This window comes from Podarcis melisellensis (genome assembly GCF_964234715.1).
Source record: "Podarcis melisellensis genome assembly, chromosome: 4".
In the NCBI taxonomy this organism is placed as follows: Eukaryota; Metazoa; Chordata; class Lepidosauria; order Squamata; family Lacertidae; genus Podarcis; species Podarcis melisellensis.
The window spans coordinates 27,188,933-27,214,916 of NC_138531.1; the positions used below are offsets into that span (position 1 = coordinate 27,188,933).

The 25,984-nt window shown below is 41.0% G+C and overlaps 1 protein-coding gene and 1 long non-coding RNA gene across 5 annotated transcripts; one reads left to right on the forward strand and one right to left on the reverse strand.

Moving 5' to 3' along the window:
- The first annotated feature begins 130 nt into the window (after nucleotides 1-130).
- On the forward strand, nucleotides 131-21,857 carry TMCO3 (transmembrane and coiled-coil domains 3). 2 transcript variants are annotated; one of them, XM_081907386.1, is made up of 13 exons: nucleotides 131-233; nucleotides 1,991-2,871; nucleotides 4,197-4,376; nucleotides 5,266-5,457; nucleotides 7,630-7,758; nucleotides 8,040-8,132; nucleotides 9,457-9,643; nucleotides 12,621-12,738; nucleotides 13,974-14,169; nucleotides 15,688-15,838; nucleotides 17,534-17,613; nucleotides 19,232-19,381; nucleotides 20,947-21,857. In XM_081907386.1, exons 2-13 carry the CDS (start codon nucleotides 2,353-2,355, stop codon nucleotides 21,058-21,060), a joined length of 2,109 nt encoding a protein of 702 aa, XP_081763512.1. In that variant the 5' UTR covers nucleotides 131-233; nucleotides 1,991-2,352; the 3' UTR covers nucleotides 21,061-21,857. The 2 variants fall into 2 exon arrangements, with proteins under 2 accessions (XP_081763512.1, XP_081763511.1); XM_081907385.1 differs by having other exon boundaries at nucleotides 19,232-21,857.
- On the reverse strand, nucleotides 4,400-25,669 carry LOC309367861. 3 transcript variants are annotated; one of them, XR_014167387.1, is made up of 4 exons: nucleotides 25,133-25,669; nucleotides 22,693-22,759; nucleotides 8,854-8,996; nucleotides 4,400-5,200 (listed from the first exon to the last, which is right to left on the reverse strand). It is a non-coding gene; the product is annotated as an uncharacterized lncRNA (long non-coding RNA). The 3 variants fall into 3 exon arrangements; XR_014167388.1 differs by lacking the exon at nucleotides 4,400-5,200 and having other exon boundaries at nucleotides 8,259-8,996; nucleotides 25,133-25,664; XR_014167389.1 differs by lacking the exons at nucleotides 4,400-5,200; nucleotides 25,133-25,669 and adding an exon at nucleotides 23,633-23,768 and having other exon boundaries at nucleotides 8,259-8,996.
- Nucleotides 25,670-25,984: the final 315 nt, after the last annotated feature.

Sequence of the window (25,984 nt, forward strand, 5' to 3'; positions counted from 1 at the left end):
GGTTGTTTTTGACGGGTGAGGTAATGGCAGGGGGTTCGTTATGGAGAGGGGGCGGAGCCCTCCGTTCTGGTTGGCTGAGGGCGGGGCGCGAGCTTGGCTAGGCGGCTCCTCCGAGGGATTCGATTGGTCACCTGAGAGAACGAGGAAGGGAGGCGGCGTGGAGGTGAGGAGGATGGGGACGTGGCTCGGCTTCTCCGGCGGTGGCTTGGCTGCGGTGGGACCTTCCCGTGCAGGTGAGGCGATGCGAGGTGGGGGAGAGTGGAGGGGAGGAGAGAGAGAGGAAGAGCTATGTCGTTCGCCACCCCCCCCCCGCTTCTTTCCCTCACTTTCCAGTCGGCCCTGACGGGACTGAGGGATCCAGGTTTGAAATGAAAGAAGGAAGAGGCTCCGAAACCGGATCCTGAATCGCCTTCGGCGGCCCACCCTCGCGCGTGATCTCATGACACGGTGCGTGCACACGATTTGAGTGGCAGTGTCCATCCACTTCAGAGCCGGGGGCCCGTTAGATAAATAAAATAAAAATAACTGACTGATCAGTTGGGTCACAGATAACTTGGTTCTGCCTCCCCTAACATAATGCTTGCCCCGCCCCCCCCAAAATCATGGTTACACCCAAGCCTGGACCCTTCCAATGTTTTATTGGGTGGGGGCCCTGAAGTGACCTCAGCCCCAGGATTTGGCTCCTAAGGTGGCGTCATAAAGGAAGCAGTTTGAGTTTGTTGTTGGTTATTTTGAGTATGGGACCAGAGAGTGGTGGTTAGCGAGTTGGATCCTTCCCGAAAAAAGAGGGGTGGGGTGGTGGTGGTGGCTTCTTCCTTTCCCTCCCTCCTCCCCACCAAATCTCTACTATTTGTTACATCTTTAGCACCAAGGGAATAATGGTGTGCCTTGCTGCTCTCCCTGCTGCTGGACATGCCCTGCCCTTTAAAGCAAGCGGCGTTGGGAGCTTGGGAAGTGGACGCCGCTTCTTCCTTCCAGTGGACGGAAAGGATATACACCTTTATGCACCTTGGTCAGGGCAGATGTAAATGGTCTGCTATAACTAGTGTTTAATGACCGTTTCATAAACGCCTTTCCTGGGACTAGATGTTCTCCCATATATATGTAAGTAGTTAGTGGCAGCAGCAATCAAGGTCATCAGACTACTCCCTGGGGTCCTTAGATGTTTGAAGGGGATGCTCAATTGAGTCATAGCTCCAGCACAATCTTTAATCTACCCTTCTTCCTCTTTTCCCAGTATTTAGTGAATTAAGTATTATGGAAGTAAGGAATGTGATCTTACTGTGAGGAATAAGTCTTGCTTGGGAGTACCTGAAAACCTGGAGCTATCCTTGACAGGATTGATGGATCTGAAGTCTTAATGGCTACCCACTGCTTTTTAACACACTTGGCAGGGCACTTGAGCACAAATTTGCATGTCCTTATTTCATATGTATAGATGCCTCTGGGAAATTAAGACAGTGGGTACATTGGGATCTCACCAACACTATGATCCACCATCTTATCATCAAAGTAAAACAACAACAGGTTTTTTTTGGGAAGAGCAAACAGCAGGAGATCAAGGAGCTGCCCCAGATTTCCAAAACTCAGATCTCCAGACCACTCCACAACAATATGGATTTGCAGCATCACATATTCCTGGTTATTGAACAGAACAAAGCCATGCCACAGCCCTTGACTTTAATGGGTTTACGATCTATGTAGACCAGAGAGATTTGGAAAGGAAGAGGTCAGGGAAATGTTCACTATTGTTGATTGCGAGAAGGAAGTTGCTTGACAAGTAGAGAGCATGAGGTGTTGCAGGGAAAAGGAGGAGCACAATAACAAAAGCAATGGAGGTGGGAGAAGTCTAGGTTAGTTACCAGGAAATTAAAATATTGTAATCAATTGTACTTTATTTTATTCATTTAACAATATTTGAATACTGCTTGATTATAATAAAAAAAACCTCTCAGTAAGTAGCCATTTTACTTTTTGTTTTGAAATGCAGAGTTGGGAATCATCATTTATTGTCCATATAAGAAGATCAAGCAACCATTCCATTAGTGAAAATTGATTGAAGAGTATTTGATATAATTCAAGGAAAATATATTAAAATATTTTTCAGTAGAACCTCCTTCCATCTTGATAGATGTTAGCTAGTGCTATGTTTTGGACAAAAAGCAGACCAAGACAGAATATGTTTTTCATAAAAAGCAATGTAACCTTGAAGAAAGAAGAATGTGCAGTGCTTAAGGTATTTTCATCTCCTGGTTTCTGGAATTTGAATTCATATTTGTTTCAGTGGTTCAGCAGTATACTAAGAATGACAGCTAATTTTTATTAATTGATCACACTGCATATATATTTGAGATGCAAAAAGCATATAATGGAAAGTTTGGCATAATTTCTGACTGCTTTCCTATGATTGGTAATAATTGGACCATGAAGGTAACTGGATTTATCTCCTTATGGGTGTTGGCTTCATTGTTTTGCTGTCAACTAATAACACCTGTGGAACATGAGGATATAGTGAAACATGCAATAAAACTGCATCGTGGTAGAGGAGTTGCTGCTACACAGAGGAAACAATGGCTTGTAGAAAACTGCAGAAAGCTATCTGGACTCCTGCGTCAAAAGAATGTGGTTCTCAACAAACTAAAAAGTGCAATAAGAGCAGTAGAAAAGGACTCGGGGCTGTCACTTGCAGAAAGAACTTTTCAGGTCCACACATTTGAAATTTTTCAAAAGGAGCTGAATGAAAGTGAAAATTCTGTATTTCAAGCAATCTACGGACTCCAAAGAGCTTTACAAGGTGATTATAAAGATGTTGTGAACATGAAGGAAAGTAGTCGGCAGAGATTGGAAGCTTTGAGGGAAGCAGCAATAAAGGTTAGTTCTCTTTGCAGCTGAAAATTTAATGTTATAAAACTAAAGGATGTCAAGGTAGCTACCACCTATAGACAGGTTTCAACAAAGTATTAGGTTGGTTTCAACAAACTTGCTGGCTGTGCTTGGTGGAGAAGGGGGAATCACACCCATCACATTAATTCTGAGATAATGGTTTGCTTAGGGCAATACCTGGTGTTATACTCTGAGTAGACCTATTAAGTCTGTTTATTCCAGTGGCTCTATTCCGAGTATGATCAACATTGGGTATTGCCTTTAGGGCCAAAGTTGCAAAAAAAGCCAATGTGTGTAGAATTCCCCATATTATCAGTGGTCATATCTGGGCCATAGATGCTATGCAAATGGCACATCTATGTATGATGCCCAGACAGGACAGAAACTCATGACTGATTGGGCAGGCTGCTGCATACTCCACAACCAAAAATTCCCAGTAACTGACCCATAGTGAGTTATGACATTCAGTAGTAAGAACTACTATTCCGCTTTCAAATGCAATATTAAGTGTCAAGTTCTTGTTCCATCTGTCCAAATAGTAGACAAAATATTTCTCAAACACGTTCGGTCCTATCATTTGTTAGGTTTATAAGCCTTTGATAGAAGCAAACTTCATTAGCTCTTGACAAGGTGGCCAAAGCCCCTATGTTAAATCATCCAGAATTAAAAATCTGCTACTTCCACTGTTTCTGGGCAAGGAGATGCCTTTCTTAAGGAAGGAAAGAAGTGCATGCATGCCCATAAAAGTTGTTATGACAGCAGAGGATAGACAATCAGTGAGACTGCTCCTTTGTCATTGTCATTGGAACTCCTTTTCCAGCAGTGTGGACATGAGAAGGGGTGGCTGCAGAATGACAATAACCACATAATGAAATGAGAAGAGAAATATTGGCTTGCATTTTTATACCTAGAGAGATGTTACGTTGTACCTTATAGTTCCCCATAAAATCACTGGTGATGTTGAGTAAATTGCTATATTTCACCTTTAAGACATGTATGTCATCTTGTACTTCCTAAGTGAAAAGTGGGATATAAATACATAACAGTTAATAAATAATGGCTACTGAAAGGAGTAAACACTCTGCATATGTTGAATGTCCTTATTATAAAATGGCCTTTTTAAGGATTTCACTCCAGCTTTATTGAGGATAAAGCTGAAAGGCAATTTAAGGACCTCAGGAAGCTCTTTGTATGAAGTATTTGTTCTCCAGCTTTTTAAAAGTTTTGTAAGAACTTTGACAAAATGAAATGTTCATCTTGTGAATGTCAGCTTTGAAAAAATATCTTAGAATTTTTTTTATGAATTCTAACAGGAAGAAACGGAATATGTTGAACTTCTAGCAGCAGAGAAACATCAGGCTGAAGCCCTGAAAAACATGCAGCATCAAAATAAAAGTTTATCCATTCTAGATGAGATTCTTGAAGATGTAAGAAAAGCAGCTGATAGGCTTGAAGAGGAAATAGGAGAGCATGCCTTTGATGACAACAAGTCAGTAAGTTTATCTAGAGAGGGATTTTTATAACCATTGAGTTCTGCTACTTACTATCTTATATAACAATTTATCAAAAGTATTCTTATTAAGTATTTTTATGTTATGTTCTCCAGTTAAGTGGCATATTGACAGAATAAATAAGAAGACTTTCATTTCTTCTTGTTGCAGTATAAATTCTAATTTGAAATCCAATGCAATGGGGAGGATTCCAAGACAGCCACTGCAAGTTTTCTTCAGTGGTGAGAGGCGAGAAATACATAGTAGCTTGTAGGTTACCCACATTACTGTAGAAATTAAAAGTAGCAAAACTAGAAACGTTTAGAATAAAAAATGGCAATGTAACAGATACACAAGATTGATATCTCTGACCTAGAGGTTATTAAGGCAATACAAACAATTTATAAAAATTGAAATCCTGGTGGTGTAAGAATAGACAGGATTACTGCAACGCTTTATATGCAGGGCCCACTCTGAAGACTGTTTGGAAGCTTCAGCTGGTGCAGAATTTAGCAGCTAGGTTGCTCACTGGGGCAAAAGGGTTTTAGCATATTAAACCGATCCTGGCTTCCGGGCCCAATTCAAAGTGTTGGGTTTGACCTATGAAGCCTTAAACAGCTCAGGACTGCAATACTTCAAGGACCATCTCTCTCCATAAAAGCCACATTGGAGAGGTACCTATGGATGTTTCTTCAGCCACAATCAGAAGGCTTCCAGGGCCAGATCTTTGCCCACAGAGAGGGAGGTCCACACTGTTCTGTGACCTCTGAGGATACCCTCTGAGACCATAGGATTGCTTGTTCATTATTATTATTTCCTTTTAAACTCTAAAAACAAACAAAAAATGGCATAATAAATAGATGACAATGAAAAACCTTTGCTTCCTTGATAGGTGAGGGGAGTGAATTTTGAAGCTGTTTTAAGAGTAGAAGAAGATGAAGCAGATACTAAAAGAAATATTTCAAAACGGGTAGTAGAAGATGATTTGGGTCTAAGCATGCTTATTGATTCCCAAAACAATCAGTACATACTTACGAAGCCCAGAGACTCTACCATTCCACGTGCGGATCATCATTTTATAAAGGTAATGTATAAAAATAGGGCTGAGCATATTAATAAAACTTAAATTAAAAGTGAGTATTGTCTGTATACTTACATTTCAAAGACAGAAATATAAACAATTATGAACATATCAAAGTTATTTGCCAATACCAGTTTGTAATCGTGTTATATCCGGGTGTCAGGAACTTTTTATTGCTGTCATATCTTAAAATACTACTGGGTTTTCCATATTAAAAATGCTGCTATTGAAACCTGGCAAAAATGGCAGAAAATAATGAATATTAATTCCCTCTATTTCTGAGAATTCAAAATTGTGACTTTAGGTGCTACATTGGACTGCACTAGCTTATATGATTATCTCAAGATCATTCTTTTATCTGAAATACTGTGAAGCATCTTCTTAGACTTTGCCCTGGATGGTTGTTATAGACATTATTCAACCACAAACTTGTGTTTGCCACCAGGAGTACCCTCAACAGGATGATAATTGCCATATACAATGTAGTTATTTGATGTAGATATCACTCTGCCTTAACTGAAAGAGACTTCTAGATAGGCTCCATTATTAAACATGTCAACCTTTTTACAGTCCCATTATATATATATGAGAAGTCTGAGTTCTGGTACTAAAAGTAGTATAAAATACTACTATGATCCCTCCATCTGCTTTTAATGCAGAAAAAATTATAGGGTGGCTCTATGGCTCCAAGTCAAAGCTCTTTCCCATCACCCTCATTTTTGTGGAAGCTGAGTTTATTTTTGAGTTGCCCTTGACCAGGCATAGGCAACCTCGGCCCTCCAGATGTTTTGGGACTACAATTCCCATCATCCCTGACCACTGGCCCTGTTAGCTAGGGACCATGGGAGTTGTAGTCCAAAAACATCTGGAGGGCCGAGGTTGCCTATGCCTGCCCTTGACACTAAAGGCAGCAGGGAAGTCCTTGCTCATATAGGAGCTCCTGCGTATGCAAGAGCTTCCGATCTGAGCTCTGTGCGCCATAACTACAGCAGCTGTTCTTATAGAGCTGTACTGGGTTAATTTTTAGTGACAGCTGGCATAAAAAATGAATTTAGAACTTGTGATCTGATTCCATTCACAGTTATGGGGGGGGAAATTAAACCCAAATAAGAATGTGATATGCCCCATAAATGCACCCTGGGCTGCTCATCCAGCTCACAAATGAAACGGAATTGTTGTGAAACCAGTACCAACAAAGGGCAATATTAGTAGTGTTTTTTTTCCTAGAGAGAAAGGTGTCGGAATGCACATCCCTCAGCAGAACCCACCTCAGAGATCCTCTTGGGGGTGGGGGAGATCTCCTTCCTAGCCAGAGGCTTGTTGAGGCTGCTCACCTGAGGCAAGGGGAGCTTTCCACACCGCAGCTGACCAGCTTAATGGCCCCCCTCCCCATGCACCTCTCCGGCTCAGCTGAAGTGTGGAGAGGCTTCTGTGCCTCAGCTGACCAGCTTAATGAGCAACCCCCCACCCATATGTCTCTCTGACTAGTGTGAGCCAGAGCAGCTCGGGGCTTGCTCATCTGAGGCATGCCTTTCCCACACACCAGCTGTTAGCCAGGAGGCTGAAGAGCCTCAGCAAAGCCCTGCTGTGCCTCCAGCTCACGAGGAGACCCTCTCCAGAGCCCTCATATTCAGGCTCTGGGGAGGATGTCCTCATGAGCTGGGGGTGCAGTGAGGCTTTGCTGGTCAAGCCTCTCCCCCAACTTCTGGGGCCCAGCTGAGAGGTGACAGAACGCTGTTCCGTTAGGGGGAAAAGCCTTGAATATTAATATTAGGAGTTAGCCTGAACAAACGAAAATCAACACTTATAAGGACTAATGAAAAAAATACAGTATTTTGTTGTTGTAAAAATGTTGGTATAAGCATTTTCCAACTGATATTAACACCATCTTTATCTCCATTTCATGTTTCATATGCATAATGAGTGATAGTTTTTTAATCTCTCCCAAGAGGTTTCACTCTCTTGGTGAAAGAGCAGTGGGAGAGCATGTGAGCCCAAGGCTTGCTCCTCGGCCCACTCAACTCCAGGTAGTGTTTCAGGAATGCAGTGTTCCATGAAAAGGCCCAGTGACGATCCATGAAACCTCTTCCTTCCTGGATCAGTAGTATGTTCCCTTGCTTTGCATGTTGACATATGTGTGGAACATTTTTATTTTATTTTTGTTTTATTTATTAGGATATTGTCACCATAGGAATGCTATCTTTGCCTTGTGGATGGTTATGTACAACAATAGGATTACCAACTATGTTTGGATACATTATTTGTGGAGTACTCTTAGGACCATCAGGATTAAACAGCATTAAGGTAAGATTTTGGAGAGGTACAATGCTACATAAGCTGATATTAATTTATGCACCAGGGCTACTCCTCCCCCCCAGTCCTGTACAGCCCCAAAATCTGCTCTGGAGAAGTAAGGGAATTAAGGGGTTTATGTATGCTTTCCTTATTGTGGAAGTAAGATGTAAGCAGATACTGTATGTATAGCATGACTGAACTTCTAGTTACTACTTTTGCAGAAGCTGACTATATTTTGAGACAATTAAAAAGACTTACCTGTGGCAACTGAACAAACTTGTGTTTTTCAGTCAATTGTGCAAGTAGAGACATTGGGAGAATTTGGTGTGTTCTACACACTGTTCCTCGTTGGCTTGGAGTTTTCCCCGGAAAGATTAAGAAAGGTATTGCTCCATACAATGTATGTGCATCAGCATTGCAAATAATCCAAGAGAAAAACAGCATTTTGGATTGTTCAAATGTGCATGATTTTTTAAAAAATGTTGCTTGACTAGACATTTTTTTAAAATAATTTTTTTTGTTTGTTCTCTTAACACCTCTTTTTAAAAGACTTCTACAGTTTCCGGAGGGTTATTTTTTTGAAAATAAACACGTGTTCTCCTAGAATACATAGACACAGAGGCCTAGTTCTCACTGAGGTGGCAGATTTGTGTCTGGGTTATACCACTTCAGATGGCACGTGTGGGCTCAGATGCTCTTCTGTACAAAATAAAATCCTTGCATGTGGAAAGCTAGCATGTTGGGGAGAACACTGCAATGGGTAGGACTCATATTTAGGACATGATTGGCCCCCAGATGCAAAGGCTGCAGGGGCAAAAAACAGAGCTAGAGACTGAAAGAAGAGAGACTATTGCGACTGCATCATAACTAGGCAAGTCAGAAGAGCAGTAAGGTGGATGCTATAGAAACAGCTCTGAATGGGAAAGTACCTCCAGGGCAGTGCAAGAGTCTTGAAAGTCTGAAAGTGGGGAAGGCAGAGTGGGTGGTGTTAACCTGGCAATTTAATATTGCTCTTCTGCCTGGATTCTCACCGAGGTGGCAAACCTGTTTGTACCATTTTTCTTTCTTCCCAATTACTCCTTTTTACATTCTGTTTCCACTGACCTTCCAGCTTGCACTCAGCTTTTAATTCTTTCCAAGCTTCTTTGCTAGAGCATAGCTGTGTTCATCACAGCCCCTTTAACACTTCGTTGGCTTGTCATTCCACATCTTGCTTTGCCTCTGGACTCCACTTTGGGAGCTGTGAGCTGAAAGAGTCCATCAAGCTACTATAAATAAATTTTATATGGGAATGCTTGCATGCTAAAGAGTTATTGCCTTACTGACAGCTTATTTACTGTTTGAACACAAGTTAACAATTTACTCAGTAGTGTAGGGTTGTTTGTTTTCTGCTTGTAATAATATATATCCTAGCACTTTTTCAGTTAAACATCGAGGACAAGGGGTGCATTAAGCAGGTGTGAGTTTCCCAGTTCATAATCTATAGCATAATATAATCTATTTGCCGGGGAGGGGGAACTGTTATTTTTTTGGAATTCATATTGTTAAATAGATCCAGAAACAAAGTTTTGGTTGCCTAAAGAACTCTCAGGATCTATATATTCTGAAGGTGTATTGCATAAAAATTTAGCATAAAATTTAAAGGATAAATACAGTTGCAATGTTGAAATAGTATTATGCTAATCTAAGTGACCATTATTCTCAAAGGTGTGGAAGATATCATTGCAAGGACCCTGTTACATGACGTTCCTGATGATTGCATTTGGCTTACTGTGGGGACACTTGCTACAAATTAGAGCAACACAGAGCGTTTTCATTGCTACTTGTTTATCACTATCAAGCACACCATTGGTATCCAGATTCCTTGCAGGGAGTGCTCGGGGAGATAAAGAAGGTAGGTGGATCCTTAACCTACTGAATTCTTCCATTTAATTTTAGCCCAGACACATGGGCAAAAAGAACTAACCTTAAAAGGTACTGATGAACTTTTAATTGTCGTAGAAGGGTGCTCTTAACTATCAGTTAACTTCCAGTTAAATAATGAGAGTTTCGCATAGTGATGGTCCTGACCTGAGTTCTTTACCCATTAAGTTATAGGATCCATTTATTTTTGCCGAATTTTCGGATTGCCCTTCACTTTTCATCATATTCTCCAACCTGGTACCCTCCAAATGTTTTCAACTACAACTTCCATCAACCTTGGTAAGAATGACCAATGGTCAGGAATTGTGGGAGTTGTAGTCCAAAGCGTCTGGAAGGCTAGGTTTGAGATCCAGTGCCTTCCATGCAGTTAATAATTTCTGAAGATTCTATCCCTAGTTTCTCAGCTGATATCTGAGTTAACAAAACTTATCCTGCAGCATGTCTAATCACAGCACTCCATAATGCTTTCTGTGCGAGATAAGTTGGTTTCTATGAAATGCAAGCCTCAAGAGACATGTATTGTAATAGACTTCTAGAAAAGCATAGATGCAGGCTTAGATATAATCTACTGAAAATATAAAAGCTTGAGAATAAGACATCTTAATAGAATCCTGTTAATACATCTACACATGTAGCTTTATATTTTCAATGATATTTTGTCATCTGCATGGTATGATGGATGGGCTAATTATGGAACTGAATCATGAGTTGCGTACAGCTGTTGCAGATGAGAGCTAGAGGAGTTTTTCTTCCTCTCCCATAATACTACAAACTGAATTGTAGGAGATTCAGTACACCCAATAGGAAACAATTATTTACACAGCACATAGTTAAACTATGGAATTCATTGCCACAAGAGTGTGGATGGTCACCAGCTTAGATGGCTTTTAGAGGAAATTAGACAAATTCATGGGGGATAAGACTATAAATGCCTACTAGTCATGGAGATATGCTACAGTGCCGGACTTAGGGTGGTGTGGGCAGTTCCCCTGCACAGGGCACTGAGCCAAGGGGGCACAAATAATAATAATAATAACAAAATAAATAGAAAACAAATCAATATTTATGCTGGTACCTACTCAAAGTTAGGCCCTGGTCAGGCAGCTGATTGAATTTCTGCAACTATGATGTAGTGCACTTGAGAGCAAAATGGAAGGCAAGAGGGGGGAGGGCACCAAATAAATATTTAGGGAGCCAAATTTTGTCCTTGCTCAGGGCACCATATTACCAAAGTCCACCCCTGTATGCTAACTCCAGGTTCAGAGAAAAGACAGCATGCCTCTGAATGTAAGCTGCTGGGGAACTACTGGATTTGTAAAATTTCCAGGAATTTTGAAGCCGCAAAGAAACCCATACCTTTTAGGGGGTGGGGGTGAGGAATGCACATTTTCAGAAAAAAATGCAATACATTTTAAAAGTATTCTTTACATATTGAAAGTCAGTTTGATACTTTAGGAACATAAAATACATTATGCGTAGCTTGGTTTACCACAGAAATATGACTGGTATTTTAAAAGAAGATTTTATTCAGACAATAATTGTTCATTTGTTTTTTAAAGTCTTTGTTCCAAATGGAGTTACAAAGCTGCTCAACTGTAAGGAAGTTCATCTCTATGATTTTGGAAGCTTATGTGGAGCAGGCAAAAATAAGAAGAAAAAAAATCAACATTATTGTGAAACAAATGACTATTCTGAAAACTATTACGTCTTCTCCAGTCCTCCACAGTGTTAAGCAGACATAAAAAGAGCTCAGAAAAAGAGGGGAGAAGGAACAAAACTTGCTGAACCCCACGTGAAATTTAGTCTTTATTCTATCAATAAGTTTCAATTTCTTCATATTTCCCATCATATTTATCATGGACTTCTAAACACAGAAGGTTTGCCCAAGCTGAAACAAGCTTCTACCCTTCCACATGTCAGTTTATTTCTTGTTTTGGTGTGTTTCAAAACATAGACCAGCTTCTTTCATGTGCTACAGAAGGGGGAGGAATCCGAAGTAGGTAAGAGACAGGAGAGGCTGTACACTGGACGCTCAGGTTGCAAATATGATCCGTGCAGGATGCATGTTCGCAACCTGCGTATGCGCATGCACAGGTAGCGATTTTAGCGCTTCTGTGCATGCGTGACTGCCAAAACCTGGAAGTAACCCGTTCTGGTACTTACGTGTTTCGGCAGTCCACAACCCGTAAAAACACAACCTGAAGCGGCTTTAACCCGAGGTATGGCTGTATTGTGCATAGGTCTTGCCACTATGTTGCAGGAAGGTTACGTTTGGCAGAATCCCAGATGCTCTGACGAATATGTTGGCCCAATAGGTTCTGTACTCTGCAGAAAGCAAACTTTCCTCATCAGACTCTAATTGTGCTGCTTGTTTTGTAATGGAGTCAAACACAGAAGCAGTGCGGTCATCACTTACATTTCTGCCCTTGAATCTTGGATCCAGCAGATATGCAGCAGCATAAATTGCATGGCAACAAAATTACCGTATGTTGGAATTTGGCTTGTATTTGTACTGGCTTGTATTTTGGGGCTCAAAATGACCTTCCCATTGATTTGCCATTCAATAATATATATTCTGAAAGCCATGCCTTCTTGCACACATTTTCTTAGACACTCATTTTATTTTTCTTTCTGTAAGAAGAAGAAGAAGATTTGATATCCTGCCTTTCACTCCCTTTAAGGAGTATCAAAGTGGCTAACATTCTCCTTTCCCTTCCTCCCCCACAACAAACACTCTGTGAGGTGAGTGGGGCTGAGAGACTTCAAAGAAGTGTGACTGGCCCAAGGTCACCCAGTAATACTTTCACATGTATGAGTTCAGTCCAAATAGATATTATATAACAAGGTCATGATAAATGGCAAATCATTATCAAGGAAACGGATGCTATTAATACTGTATTGCAGTTCTTGAACATATTTAACATCTGCCTCTTTTTTTAATCTCCCAGGAGATATTGATTACAGCAGTGTTCTGCTTGCAATGTTGGTTATGCAGGATGTACAGCTTGGCTTGTTTATAGCTGTTATGCCAACTCTTATTCAAGCGGGTGTTGGCACACATTCCAGGTAACAAAGTTCATTCGTTTGCTTTTATTCATTACATTTTTAGCCTGTCTTTTCTCCAAGGATTTCAGGACTGTGTACATGGTATGTTTATTTTCCTTCATGCTGCATGTCTCTTAAAGTGTGAATGCAATGAAGTGTTTTATCATACATCTAATAACTAATTTACTGTTGACATATGGTACATAATTACTGGCTTTCCATGCTGCAGTTCAGAGGTGCAAATGAATTGGAACCGTAAATACATTGGAGTTTCTATGTCAACTTTATTTTCATTAGTCTGGCTCTTCTACCTTCAAATTGCTCTTTGAATTTCACTGAGTTTTATATGTAAGTTCCTGAAGAGGGCACTGGCCAAGAAATTGGTGCATGCTATCAATTGTACATGCATAGGGCTTAAATGTTAAATACATCCTAATACTATTTATTTTGTGACTCAGATGTCAATTTAATTAGGTTATAAATATTTTTCGTAGCTCATTTAGTAGCTCATTTTTAGTAGCAGTTTTGAACGGTTCATTATACCAGCTGGATCAAAATGGTGTCTGGTGGTATCCAAATATAAACCAAATTCAACATGGGAACTGTCATGCTGAATTGGGCAACAGTAACTTCAGTGACGTCCAAACTGGTGCAATTTATACAGTTCAGTCTGACATCTGGATTCTAAACGGCACATGACAGTATCCAAATGCAGGCCAAAACACACTCCTCATTCTCTGAAACCATCATGCCAAAGTGGGCAGTGATATTTTCTGATCCTTTGGCACTGGTGCAGTGTGGAACATTTTGGTTCATCGTCTTGATTCAAAATGGTGGCCAGTGCTAAACATAGACAAAAAACTGGCTCCTCCTCCTCAGGAACTTCCACATGATATCTCAAGAGGCATTCAAATGCTTAGAGGGCAAACAGACACACCACTTTCAAAAATATAGATAAGGCTCAACTTTTATTCTAGCTTAAATATTCCCCAAGTCTGTTTTTTTTTTTAAGACCAGGTGTGGCTAACCTGTGGTTCTCCAGATGCTGTTGGACTCCAACTTCCATCAGACCCCTTCAGTGTGGCCAGTGATTATGAATGATGGGAGTTGTAGTCTAACATTTGCAGGAATTGCGGGTTAGGAAACTAAATGACAAATACAGATTTATGCACACATTTTCCTGTTTAATAAGAAAACTCATTTTAAGAGGGCTTTTAGAATGACACTGAACGTGACTTTTTCTTCTTTTTCCCTAGCACCATCAAGGAAATACTGAGAATATTGATGCTGATTGGACAAATTCTCTTTTCTTTGGCTGCTGCTTTGCTTATATGTCTTGTTTTAAAGACTTATCTAATAGGACCATACTACCGCAAGTTGCATACGGAAAGCAAAGGAAATAAGGAAATTCTAGTTCTGGGAATATCTGCTTTTATGTTCCTTATGTTAATGGTAATTTTTCCAAATATTTCTTTATTTTTAACTTGCACATGATATGGTGATATATTAATTTTGAAAATAATTCCAGGAGAAAATGTAGATTTCATTCATGGAAGCTGGCTTCATAGGTGAATATGTAAATTACATAAAAAATTATGTCAACAAATTTAATAACCAATTTAATAACCAGTTTTAAATGAATATTGGAGCGGTCAGAAAGCTGGCTGCTCATAAAAATGCTTGTGCATAGCTTAAAATGCTTATGCATACATAGTCCTAGCTTAAAGTTCTTTCATTGTATAGCTAAAGTTCCACCCATATAGCTGCCATTATTGCAGACATCATGGTCTGCCATGTCTGAGTCAAAGTCTGTTATCTGGGTTGTCTCTAAGAAGTTACGTCAACTTGATGAGAAGGAGATACGTTAAATCTCCTGGTGCCCCCCCCCCAGTGTTGGCTGGTACCCATTTGGGCCAGTAGGACAGATGACAGGGAGGTCAACAGCAGGTGGCGCTAGAGCCAATGACACGCAGAGCCAACTTCTTTTCTGTTGGGTTCTACATCTAAGACTAAGGAGGAGGAAGCTGATAAGCAGTGCTACCTCTCCTTCCTGGATTGGCTATAAGAATCCAGGCAAGTGGGGTTGGAAGGTAACTGCAGGGTAGAAGGGAAGAGCCAAATGTTAACTGATTCCATGTAGACTAGTCCTTCCATGCAACCTGGTAGATTGAAGAAATGAGTAGTGAATAGGCATAGAAAGATACAGAATATAAGCAAATACTTTGATGCTTTGACTGGATCTTATGTTCATTTTTACTCTTCAGTTATTTGACATGCATTAGATCAGAAGCTGTATCTAATGATTTTGCATTGCCTCTGACCTCCCTTTCCATTTAGACAGTTACATCATGCACTGTTGCTCAGGAAAGCTCATGCCACAATAAACTAGCCTTTTAGATGCAGGAAGACTCTTTGTCCTTGCTGCTACAGATTTACACAGCGACCTCTCTGTAATATAAAACAAGTTTCTAAAAGCAAATATCTTGGTGCTAAGGCATTTTTGCTGAATGCGCTAGTGTCAGATATGGCATAAAAAGTAAGTTTGAAAAATCCATATACATTTCTTAAAATCAAGTGTGCATGGCTACTTGTAGTTAGATCATTGCATTACCATCCTAAATACATTAATATGGTAAGTTTCCTTTGTTTGTATTTAATGAGAGGCACTAGTGTGATTAGTTTGGATTTCAAGTGGATTTACTATAGTGAAATTGTGTTTAGGAACTGGGCTAACTGGTAATCAAGGATGGTAGAGACCATTTTATAACTCACAAAAAGATTACAATTTTAGAAGTCTTAAAATTGCTTATTTCCTCTAACTTTAATTATTGAAATTATAGTGTTTTCATTAAATAAGGATAGTGTTCTAAAATATCTGCATGTAATATTTAATTTTTAAGCAAAGTGGTTAATGAAAAGTTAATTAATAGACACAAAATAGTAATAAAAATCTTTTCCACTCCCTTACAGATCACAGAGCTATTGGATGTTTCAATGGAATTGGGATGTTTTCTAGCAGGAGCACTTATATCTTCTCAGGGTCATATGGTTACTGAAGAAATTATGTCCTGTATTGAACCAATACGTGACTTTCTTGCCATCATATTCTTTGCATCTATAGGTAACTTATTACAAAAACATATAAAAATGATTATTATTTTTACCAGCATAGCAGCCAGAGGGAAAGGAATGTACATTTGTAATAACTAGGATAAATTTCAATTGCATTATGCTTGTGAAGCCTATTGGCATCAATTGGTCATGGTGTGAAGGCACAGAATGTTTATGAGTATTCTAACTATTCAGGTAGACAAAACTATTGGACTAGACTCTGAAGAACTATGGATCTTCCAAAGTCATTAGGCTTATTCTTGATCTGTAACCACCATGATACATGACAAACTGCCTATGAAATTAAAGTGACTTTCAAGCAGTTTGTGATATAGCATGCGGAACTGTATAAAAAGAAAAGGAATTTAAGAGCTGGATTGATAAAAGTTTCTTATGTGAACCTAAGTAGCTCTTTATGTCCCAGAGTGTTTGCAGTTCACATTCTCTGAGGGAAAGGGGAGTTGTCAGTTTGTAACTGAACTGAAACATCACACAGCTCAGGGACTGGAAAGAAGTCCCAATAGAGCGAAGGTGACATGGTATCTAGGAGCAAGGCGGATCAAGAAATTGGAACCTATGTAACATCCCTCAAATCAGCTTCTATACCTGAGGACTGGAAAGTGGCCACCAATTTTTAAAAAGGAGGATCTTGGAAATTTGGGCTGGTTAGCTTTATGCATGTCCCAGGAAAACTTGTGGAAAGTATTCTTAAATATAAAATGGCCAACTATATAAAAGAACAAGTTGTTGCTAAAGCAAAACCAGCACGGCTTATGCAAGGGTACACCCCATCCCATTAACCTATTACTTAGAGTGTCAACAAGTATATAGACATATATGATCCAGTTGCCATAGTGCATCTGAACTTTTAAAATGCTTTTGACAAGGTACTGTACCTCATGAAAGAGTCCTGAGTAAGCTTAGCAATCACTGACTAAAAGGCAAGGTCCTCTTGTGGCTCAGGAACTGGTTAAATAACAGGAAGCAGAGAGTACGAATATATGGATAGTTGTCCTGATTGAGGAATGTGGGAAGTGGAGTCCTCCCAAGGATCTGTATTGGGCCATGTTCACAAGCAATGTACAGTTAAGAGTTGAGCAGTGAGGTGGCCAAGTTTGCTGATGATTCAACACTGTTTGGGGTTGGTTCAAAGGGATTGTGAAATGCTTCAAAGGGATCTCTTTAATGAGTGAATGAGTGGTAAAATGGCAAATGCAGTTCAATATAAACAAGTGTGCAGTGATGCATGTAGGGGCAAAAATATCTTAATTTCACATATGCGCTCATGAGGTCTGTGCTGGCAATAACTGACCAAAAGTGAGATCTTGGGTCACAGTTGATAGCTCAGTGAAGATAGTCACCTAGTAACATCACTTGCAGGATTTTTTTTTTTTTACCTAATTCAGGAACAACCAGCTAGTAAGCATCACTACTATGCTTTAGAGACAGCATCTACAGCAGACTCTGTAAGGCTGAAATACTGCATCTGGTGGATGGTACTTTCCACCTGAATTATGCAACCTCTCTAATATCGTGGGTAAAATGAAAACATCTAAAATATTATTCTTTAATATGGCATGCTAAACTCAACAACAAGCTTTAAGAAAGATTCCTGTCAATATTTCATCACTGTGCTCTTTTATAAATATTGCAATGTTTAGAAAAAAGTCACAATAGCTGTAAGATGCTTCTTTTTCTCTTGCAGGCCTTCATGTTTTCCCTACATTTGTAATATATGAACTCACAGTCTTGCTGTTCCTTACATTTTCAGTGGTAATAATGAAGGTATATATATATTCAGTACTTAGAATAAAATTGAATAAGGTTGATATTTTGTATTATGTTACTATGGTGACTGCAACCCCACTCCCAGCAACTGGTATTCTGTGGCTTAAGAATGCTAGATGAAGGACACAACTGATGATTTTTTTCCACAAGAACCTAACCACAGGTTTCTATTTTACAGTGCAATCCTATCCATGTCTACTCAAAAGTCCTACTGAATTCAGTGGGGCTTACTCCCGGTTTTGTGAGATTAGGACTGCAGCCTTGGCTCTGGTTCAGGCTGCTGAATGCAGATTGTGAGAATGCAGTACTAATTTATTAATCATTACTACAGTGGTACCTCATGTTATGTACCTAATCCGTTCCGGAGATCCGTTTGTAACCGGAAACCTCTCATAACATGAGGTGCGCTTTCACTAATGGCACCTCCCGCTGCCACCACGCTGCCATAGTACGACTTCTGTTTGCATTCCCGGGGCAAAATTCGCAACAAGGGGCATCTACTTCCGGGTTAGCGGAGTGCTTAACCCGAAGCATTTCGTAAGGGAGGGGGGCGGTACGTAACACAAGGTACCACTGTGTCTGTATTAGTCAAAGAAACAACAACAGTAAAATGCCAATGTGAGATAAATAGGCTGAAATTCTATATTAAACAATATAATATTTAAAGAGTTATCAGATTCTGTTATCAGAACAATTGCCCAACTACAGAAGATTACTCAGATAAAATGTCAGCAATGACAGCAGGAAAACTAGCAACTAAATGTCTGGGAACAGAGAAATATATTCACGTAGTACTGAAAAGATATCTGCATCGGTGCCAGGCAAGCCTCCCTAATATATTATGCTTAATATAGTTTTGATCTCTAATGTTAGTATAAAGCACTAGATTGGCTTAAAATATACGAAGAGAAGCTATATTTAATCCCATCAGAAATGTACAAACTGCTGAAAGAAATGCAACTCACAAGCCAGTAAGCTTTTTCTCTTATTTCATATACATTTGTAGAGGGGTTTTTTTTTTACCAGGCTGAAACTTTTCCAGAACTATAAAATTTAAGCAGGCATTATAAGTTAAAGCCCATGTTATTGAAATCACTGAGAAAGAATTGTGTCCACTTATTTCAGGAGTTGTTCCACTTAAGCAACAACTTTCTTATGAAGTCTTCACTACTGCAGCCACCAGCATTGCAAAAAGCTTCTCCTGGAAGCTGGAATGTGGTGCAGGAGTTGCAATGGAATGGGAAAATTTGTTTGGAATCTCCCCAGTTTTCACTAATTCCCCTGCACCACATTCCTGGTCTCACCTGTGGGACGCCTTGCCCCTCAGCAGAGGCTCTGGAAGGCACAGTGTGTCTGCAGTGGAAAAAAAGGACAGCCTTATTGTGTGAGCAGCTTTCTCATTGTTACAAAGCTGAGATACAACCCTAAACACTTTAAATTTAATCTAGTATGCTGTGTAAAGATCACCTAGATTACAATCTGACCTGTTCTGTTCTGCTAATCAGTATAAACTAGATAACTGTGGTTAATTAAATAACTTCTTAACCTTATTTTATTTTAAGCAACATAAACTTTCCTTTTTTTCCACTGCATTGTTAAAAACATTCTCTCTCAGTTTTTCCTGGCAGTGCTTGTCCTTTCTATGATTCTTCCAAAGAGCAGTCAGTACATCAAATGGATTGTATCTGCAGGCTTGGCTCAAGTCAGTGAATTTTCCTTTGTCTTGGGAAGCAGAGCACGCAGAGCGGGTATAATTTCTCGAGAGGTAAGCTATGACATCATAAAGCCATATCATGGAGAGCCAGGCTGGTGGTGTGGCACCAGACTTAGGGGTGAGGAGAGACCACAGTTCAAATCTCCACACAGCCATAAAGCCATTTCACACTTTGAAGCATGTAATAAAACCATATGGTAAAATGGTCAACTTAAGGGATGTTGAGACTGGGTGCTATATACGCAGTTGTCGGTAGTTTCTTTAAGCTTTTTTCCATTTTTAAACAGAAACAGCTTTGGAGTCTTAATGCTTCATTAGTAGAAGAAAGGGAGGGGAAAGAGCTGGTTAACGTTTTGCCTCCATTCTATTTCCTTTTCAAACCCACCCAGCTGTTTTCCCCCTTGCAAAATAGTGGCCTGCATTCCCCACCCATGGGTAGAAACAAAAACTTCAGAAGGAAGAAGAGATTCTAGCTCCTGCATTTGTTTTACCTTGCAACCTCCCAAGACGGTTTGGGGGTTCATTCTTCTTTAATGGGAAATTTGCACAAAAGTTGCATTAGGCCATGTCAAATACATGTATTCCAAAAGCTGGACTCCACCAGCCTCAACTTCTAGTAGCATTTTAGCTGTAGATTGACAAATATTAAAGGGCATGTTGGATGGGTAATAAAGGACTAAGGAGGTGTGGCTTGCCATAAAATGCTGCTTGTTGCATATTGAGCTTGGTTGTGCTATCTTCCAAGTCCTGGTAATAGAGCAATAATGACAATCTGTTTAAGCACTGTGTGGTGATCTACTTGTGGGGTTGAATAAGTATCTGCTGCATAAGTGGAGTGGTAGGTTACGTTGTCTATAGTGGTAGGTTACTATTGTCTTAGTTACCTTCATGCTGTAGCATCAGAAGCAGCCTAATGTTTCTGTGAGCGAGAAGCCTAAGGATGGGTCCCAGACAGATGAAGAGGACTGCTGAGATCTTAAGAGTTTTCATTTTGAGGTCCGTAAGCAACCTCTGGTAAATGAAACTATATTAATAATGCTGGCAGATAATGGGCAACCCAGTGGAGCAGTTTCAGAGCCACTTGATAAAAAAGGGATTAAAAAAATATAGAGCGAAGACTGTCAGATGGCCTGTTACACTTCATTACTCCAGTAATATTTACTTCTTCACTTGATCTCTCAAACTCTTTTGTTGATGTTGATCTGTCTGTGCGTTTGGGTAGGTAAAGATGTCATGGCTTCTCCAGATGGAACTTTTATGACCTGCCAGTTCTGAGTATTATTTTAGTACAAGAAAAATTTCCACCCATTTAAGTGATGCCTTTGAAAAGTATTGTGGCAAAATTATTCAAAGGCTGCAACATGGCAAATGTCATGATTTTGAAAAAAAATGGATTAAGACTATCACAAGTGTGCAAATATAATTACGTCATATAATGTACTTTGCATGCACAGGAGCATGGCTGGGAAAGACCTTTGCCCAAGACCCTAGCCTAGAGCCACTGTCAGAATAGAAGACACTGGCCTTGGTGGAAGGATCTCTTTGAATACTTTAGTGGGTTCTGCTAAGATTGTTTTTCTTCACAGAAATAACACATTTTGCTTCCCAATTTTTAGGTCTACCTCCTTATATTGAGTGTGACTACTCTAAGCCAATTGCTTGCACCAGCACTCTGGAGAGCTGCTATTATGAAATGCGTACCAAGACCTGAAAGACGATTAATTTCCTAAAGTTACTTAGTACAAATATTTCATGAAGAAAGCATCCTTATAATCAAGAAATGCAGAATTTCCCACACTACATAGCCTGAATTTGGGAGGAAGATCCTGTGTGTCCGCCCCCACAAAAAAGCTTTATTTCTTTTACAAAAAGTCTGCAATTCCAATAACTGACTGGTGTGCCTTTTGTGAGAATCAGGCAGAATCCTGCACTGCACAAGAAAGACACTAATCACACAATGGGATTTCACCAACCTTTCTTTCCCCCTATGTTCCACCCCAATCATTTCTGGAGCAGATTTTGAGGTACACAGGGACCTGCGGGAGAGGAAAGTGAAGTCCCATAGTGTGAGCAGAAGTCTATTCCACTTGCACATGTGTAGTGCTGGATACAACCTGTTATTTACAGTCAGTGTAGTAAGTTTAATTAACATTTATAGTGCCTGTGGCACTGTTAAAGAACTATGTCATAAGTTAGTATCCAAATCTAACGGCCACAGTATATATATATATATTTTCAGTGCTATACAAACTTTAATTTTTTCCATTCAAATGTAAGCTTGCAAACTACTACAGCTATCAAAGGACTGAAAGTTAATATGCCTAAATTTACACTTAATTGATGCATTTTAAATAATGTAGTTATTTGTAACATTGATCTGTCTCACATTTTTTTTGACAAAAATGTTTGTTGTGATCAGAAATGACTTTTTAGTATGAATAGCAAGAATTTATTGTGTTGATCATGTTAATAGTTCAAAACCAAAACATAGACATTGAAACTAAATTAAAACTATTTTTGGAAGATATGTTTAGGTTTGTGTTGCTTCACTGGATAAATCATCTTTTATATAGCAAGAAGGAAAAACTCAGAATCTAGTCACATTGAATAAATACTGGAAAGTTCATGTCTTTAATTCTTATAAAGATAGACACATACTAAATGGTGAACTATTCCACCTTATTTGATTCCAAGTCTAATATTTAAAATGTGATTCTTTAACAATCTCTGTGGTATTCTATTTGTAGCTATAGTGGTTCTGAGCAGCTTCCAAATATCCATACTTTGTTGCTGCATGCAGTGGCGTAGTGTGGGGGGTGCAGGGGGGGCCGTCCGCACCGGGCGCAACATCTGGGGGTTAGGGTTAGGGGGTGCAAATCCACGGGTTAGGGGGCGCAAATTACTTGCCTTGCCCCGGGTGCTGACAACCCACGCTACGCCACTGGCTGCATGTGCTGTGGCCAGTGGTGTAGCAAAGTCAGGTGGTACCCGGTGCGTAAAATTTGTGGCCCCCCCCATTGAAATTATTAAAAGAAGGCAAAATGAGGTACTTACCGTTGCAAGTGTTATTTTCTGGTTTATTTACCTAACATTGTGAGCATAAGCACTTAAAACCTTCTTTCCTATCTTTATTCTCTGTAAATTTTGAAATCACACCCCCTGTGATTTAGTTGGCTTTTAACCACTGTCCTAGAACCTACCAATGCACAGAGAGATAAAGATGTCTGTCCCCTTGCTCACAACCAGTGCAGAAGGTGGCCTGGCCGGCGGGCCAGCTTCCTCCTCCTCCTCTTCCTCTCCAGCCCCAGGTTTGCCTTTGTGCTGCTCACCAGGGCTTCCCTCCTGCTCTGTCTGCTACATACCTCATTGAGGGAGTCCCCAAAACTGTCAAGTGTAGACAAGGGAGCTCTGTGACGAAGATCACGGCAACTGCGGATGAAGAGGGAGAAGTAATTTGTGTGGCATATAACAGCTCTTTCCAAAATATAAAAACCAGTATCATGAACATTAAAATGCAAAAGACAAGCAATTAAAAAACACAACCAAACATTAAAACTCAAGGCACCCATAACTTAAACAATATAACATCGGCATAGCTAGCTGCTCAGGTGCCCGGTGCAAGGCTCGCATCCTGTGGAAGGGGGGCACTGCGTGGAGCCTCTTCGCCGCCTCCCCCTCAGCTCTAGGGTAGCTGAGGGAGAGGCGGTGGGCAGACACAAGCCCCACGCTGCCGTTTCAGGCAGCATTGAGCTTGCAAGCACCCAAACCACCACATCACTCCCAGGAAAGCAGTGTGGTTCAGGCGCGCTGCAGGCCCTGCAATAAGTGCCAGCCCCTGCAGTGTGGCGCCCAGTGCCAGCCGCATTTCGTTACGTTAGTTGATGCAATTAAAAAGTTTTGTGAGCCCAATTTACTTGTCTTTTTTAACTCTGCTTTTTGCCATGTTGCCACCCCCTCAATGATGACACCCTGGGTACCCCACACACCCCCTTTCTCTGCCACTGCAACAGAATAAAATAAGGACTTCATGGAGAATCAATATCGGTTGGGTTGTAGATCCTCTTCTCAGGTTGTACTTGTGCATATAAAACCATGCATCCTGAAGACACCACGGTCTCCGCTGACCTTCATTCCAAGGAAACTGAACCTGTGTCAGCAACTGGAACCCTTCACATTCACATCTTTGCATTTTTTTTGACCTTATAAGTAATAACTTACATTATTAGTTCTCACTCCTGAATGTGGAGCGATGGCTTGTGTTTCCATTTAAATTTCATTCCTTATTCCTAAATCTATGGATACCGGGGATCCTGCTTGGGGGTTCCCCCTTTGGGCATCTCGCTGGCCACAGTGAGAACAGGATTCTGGACTAGGTGGGCCATTGGCCTGGGCGTCTGTTTTTTTACTTTTTGAAATATGGCAACCCTATTTAAGGGCCCACCGCAGCAAAAAAAAAAAGGAGAAAAAAAGGGTCCACCGCCTCAAATTTATGCGTCTCTTCCAGGCCACTCCTGGAGGGACCCCTCTTCCTCTTCCATTTCCTGAAGCTGTGGGATAAAAACAAAACAAAAATAGCAACACAAGAAATATGAAGGACAGAGCAGGCCAAGATGTCCTCAGAGGATCTCCATTTCCTAAATAACTCGTAGGAAAGATCTGCCCAGTCCAGCCTCGTGTTTCTCACATTATATAACCTCTTCCCTCCTCATTCCTCTTTCCTTTTGTGTTGCATCTTTCAGTTTGACAGGCTGAGGGCAGGGGAAGTGTATTGCATTTTACTGAGCTGCAAGCTGCTCTGAGAGCCTTTTTACTGAAGAGGGGGGTAGAAGTGATTATCGTGGTAGTATTAATTAATAAATTAATATAACCGTGGGGGGGGGGGGAGAGGTCGCCTTTGAAAGGCCTCCAGCTGTCTTCCATTCTGCAGTTGATATGCCCCCTCCCCTTCTGCCAATCGCGCCTTAGGCCGCTGCCACCTACCCATTCAGGACTGAGCAAATCTGTACACTGGGGTCTCGGGGTCTCCTCCTTGCCTTTGCCTTCCTCCTCCAGGGGGCTACCTGGCTCTTCCTTTGACTCGTCCTCCTTGCCAGCCACTTTGTTGCTGGGATCTCTGTCCTCAGAGGATGACTGTTGGCATGGACAGGATGGAGGAACCAGCCCAGAGGTGGTGGCAGTGGTGGTGGGGAGAGGGGAGATAGACAGCAGCCCAAAATGAGACAGGCAGGAACCCAGAAGCCAAACTCTCCTGCCCGCTTTGAACCACTTTCCAGGGAAGCCCTAAAGCCCTGGCGGTATGGGGAGCTGGTCCACCAGGACGAGTGGGGCAGCAAGCACAGCACATTAACTCTCAAAGCACCCAGAATTGAAACAACAGAACAGCAGCATAACTAGCCGCTCGGGTGTCCAGTGTATTTTGGGGGTCCTGTGGAAGGGGGGCGCAGCATGGAGCCTCTCCACCGCCTCCCCCTCAGCTGTAGAGCGGCTGAGGGAGAGGCAGTGGGCAGACGCAAGCCCCATGCTGCCATTTCAGGCAGCACCAAGCCTGCAGACATCCAAGCCACCACATCACTCCCAGGAGAGATGTGTGGCTCAGGTGCACTTACCCCATGGTGGTGCCCAGTGACTGAACTAAAGAGTTTCATGAGCCCAATTTTATTATATTTTTTAACTCGTATTTTTGTCATTTTGCCACCCCTCTCAGGGGCGGCCCCCAACCCCCGCACCCCCTTCCTTTGCCACTGCAACAGAATAAAAGAAGTACTCAAAACTCCCTTAGCAATTTCCTGTTGGTCCCCTCACCATTTCCCCAGACATTAATCTTCAGACTTTGCTGATTGTCACTCCCGCTTTCTCGCTGTCTAATATGTCATGATTTTAAAAATAAAATAAGCCCCCAGTTTTTCTGATTCTGTCGCAGCTAAGCCACCCAAAGGCTGTTGAGCCAAGGCTGGGGCTGGCCTCAACTGCCAAGTGAGGTTGGGCTTCTGAGCTGATGTCACAGATGGGTTCTGATCAGTCCATTTCCTCTAAAGGCGGGGGACCTGTTTTCCCTTAGGGTGACTGCTTAACACACCACCCAAGAGAAAAAGGAGAAAAGTGGATAAATCTATTAGTTCTGTAGCAAGAAAGAATGAGTGCCAGGAGTTTTGTTTCCCCTGCCCTCCTCCATTGCAACACGTTATTTATGTAATAGCAAGGGGGCTAACATCCTTCTAATTTGTAAGATGTCCTGTTAAGCACATCCTAACCTTAAGACTGGTATGGGAATAAAGATAATTAAGATCAGTAATCTCTTGTCAATATTTGTAGCATGAGGTACTATTATTAGCTCAAATGAAACGTACATTGAAGGGGCGGCTGACCCCCTCCCCCACCCATCTTCTTTGTACAGTATTTGCTTTACCACTTAACTGATGTATATTTGCTTTGGACAAATGTCCACCCAATTTCAAAATACTGTAGCTTGTTCCCTTCCCCACCCCATGTAAGTGAACCATCTCTGTTCTCTCATGTCCAAGTATGTCTCGTACAGGCTTTGCAAAGTCTCTTTTACACAGCTCGTTATGCATGCTTACTGGCAGCAAATAAAGGTGGAGAAACATCATTCTGTGCAAAAACATGCGTACTGTGTGAGCTCAATGCAGCAGCTCA

Coding starts and splice junctions, on each gene's coding strand:
- TMCO3 (XM_081907385.1), top strand. CDS start 2,353: ATGCAAAAAGCATATAATGGAAAGTTTGGCATAATTTCTGACTGCTTT. Junction 5,458..7,629: donor CGGATCATCATTTTATAAAG/GTAATGTATAAA, acceptor TTTATTTATTAG/GATATTGTCACCATAGGAAT. Junction 17,614..19,231: donor TTTCAGTGGTAATAATGAAG/GTATATATATAT, acceptor ATTCTCTCTCAG/TTTTTCCTGGCAGTGCTTGT.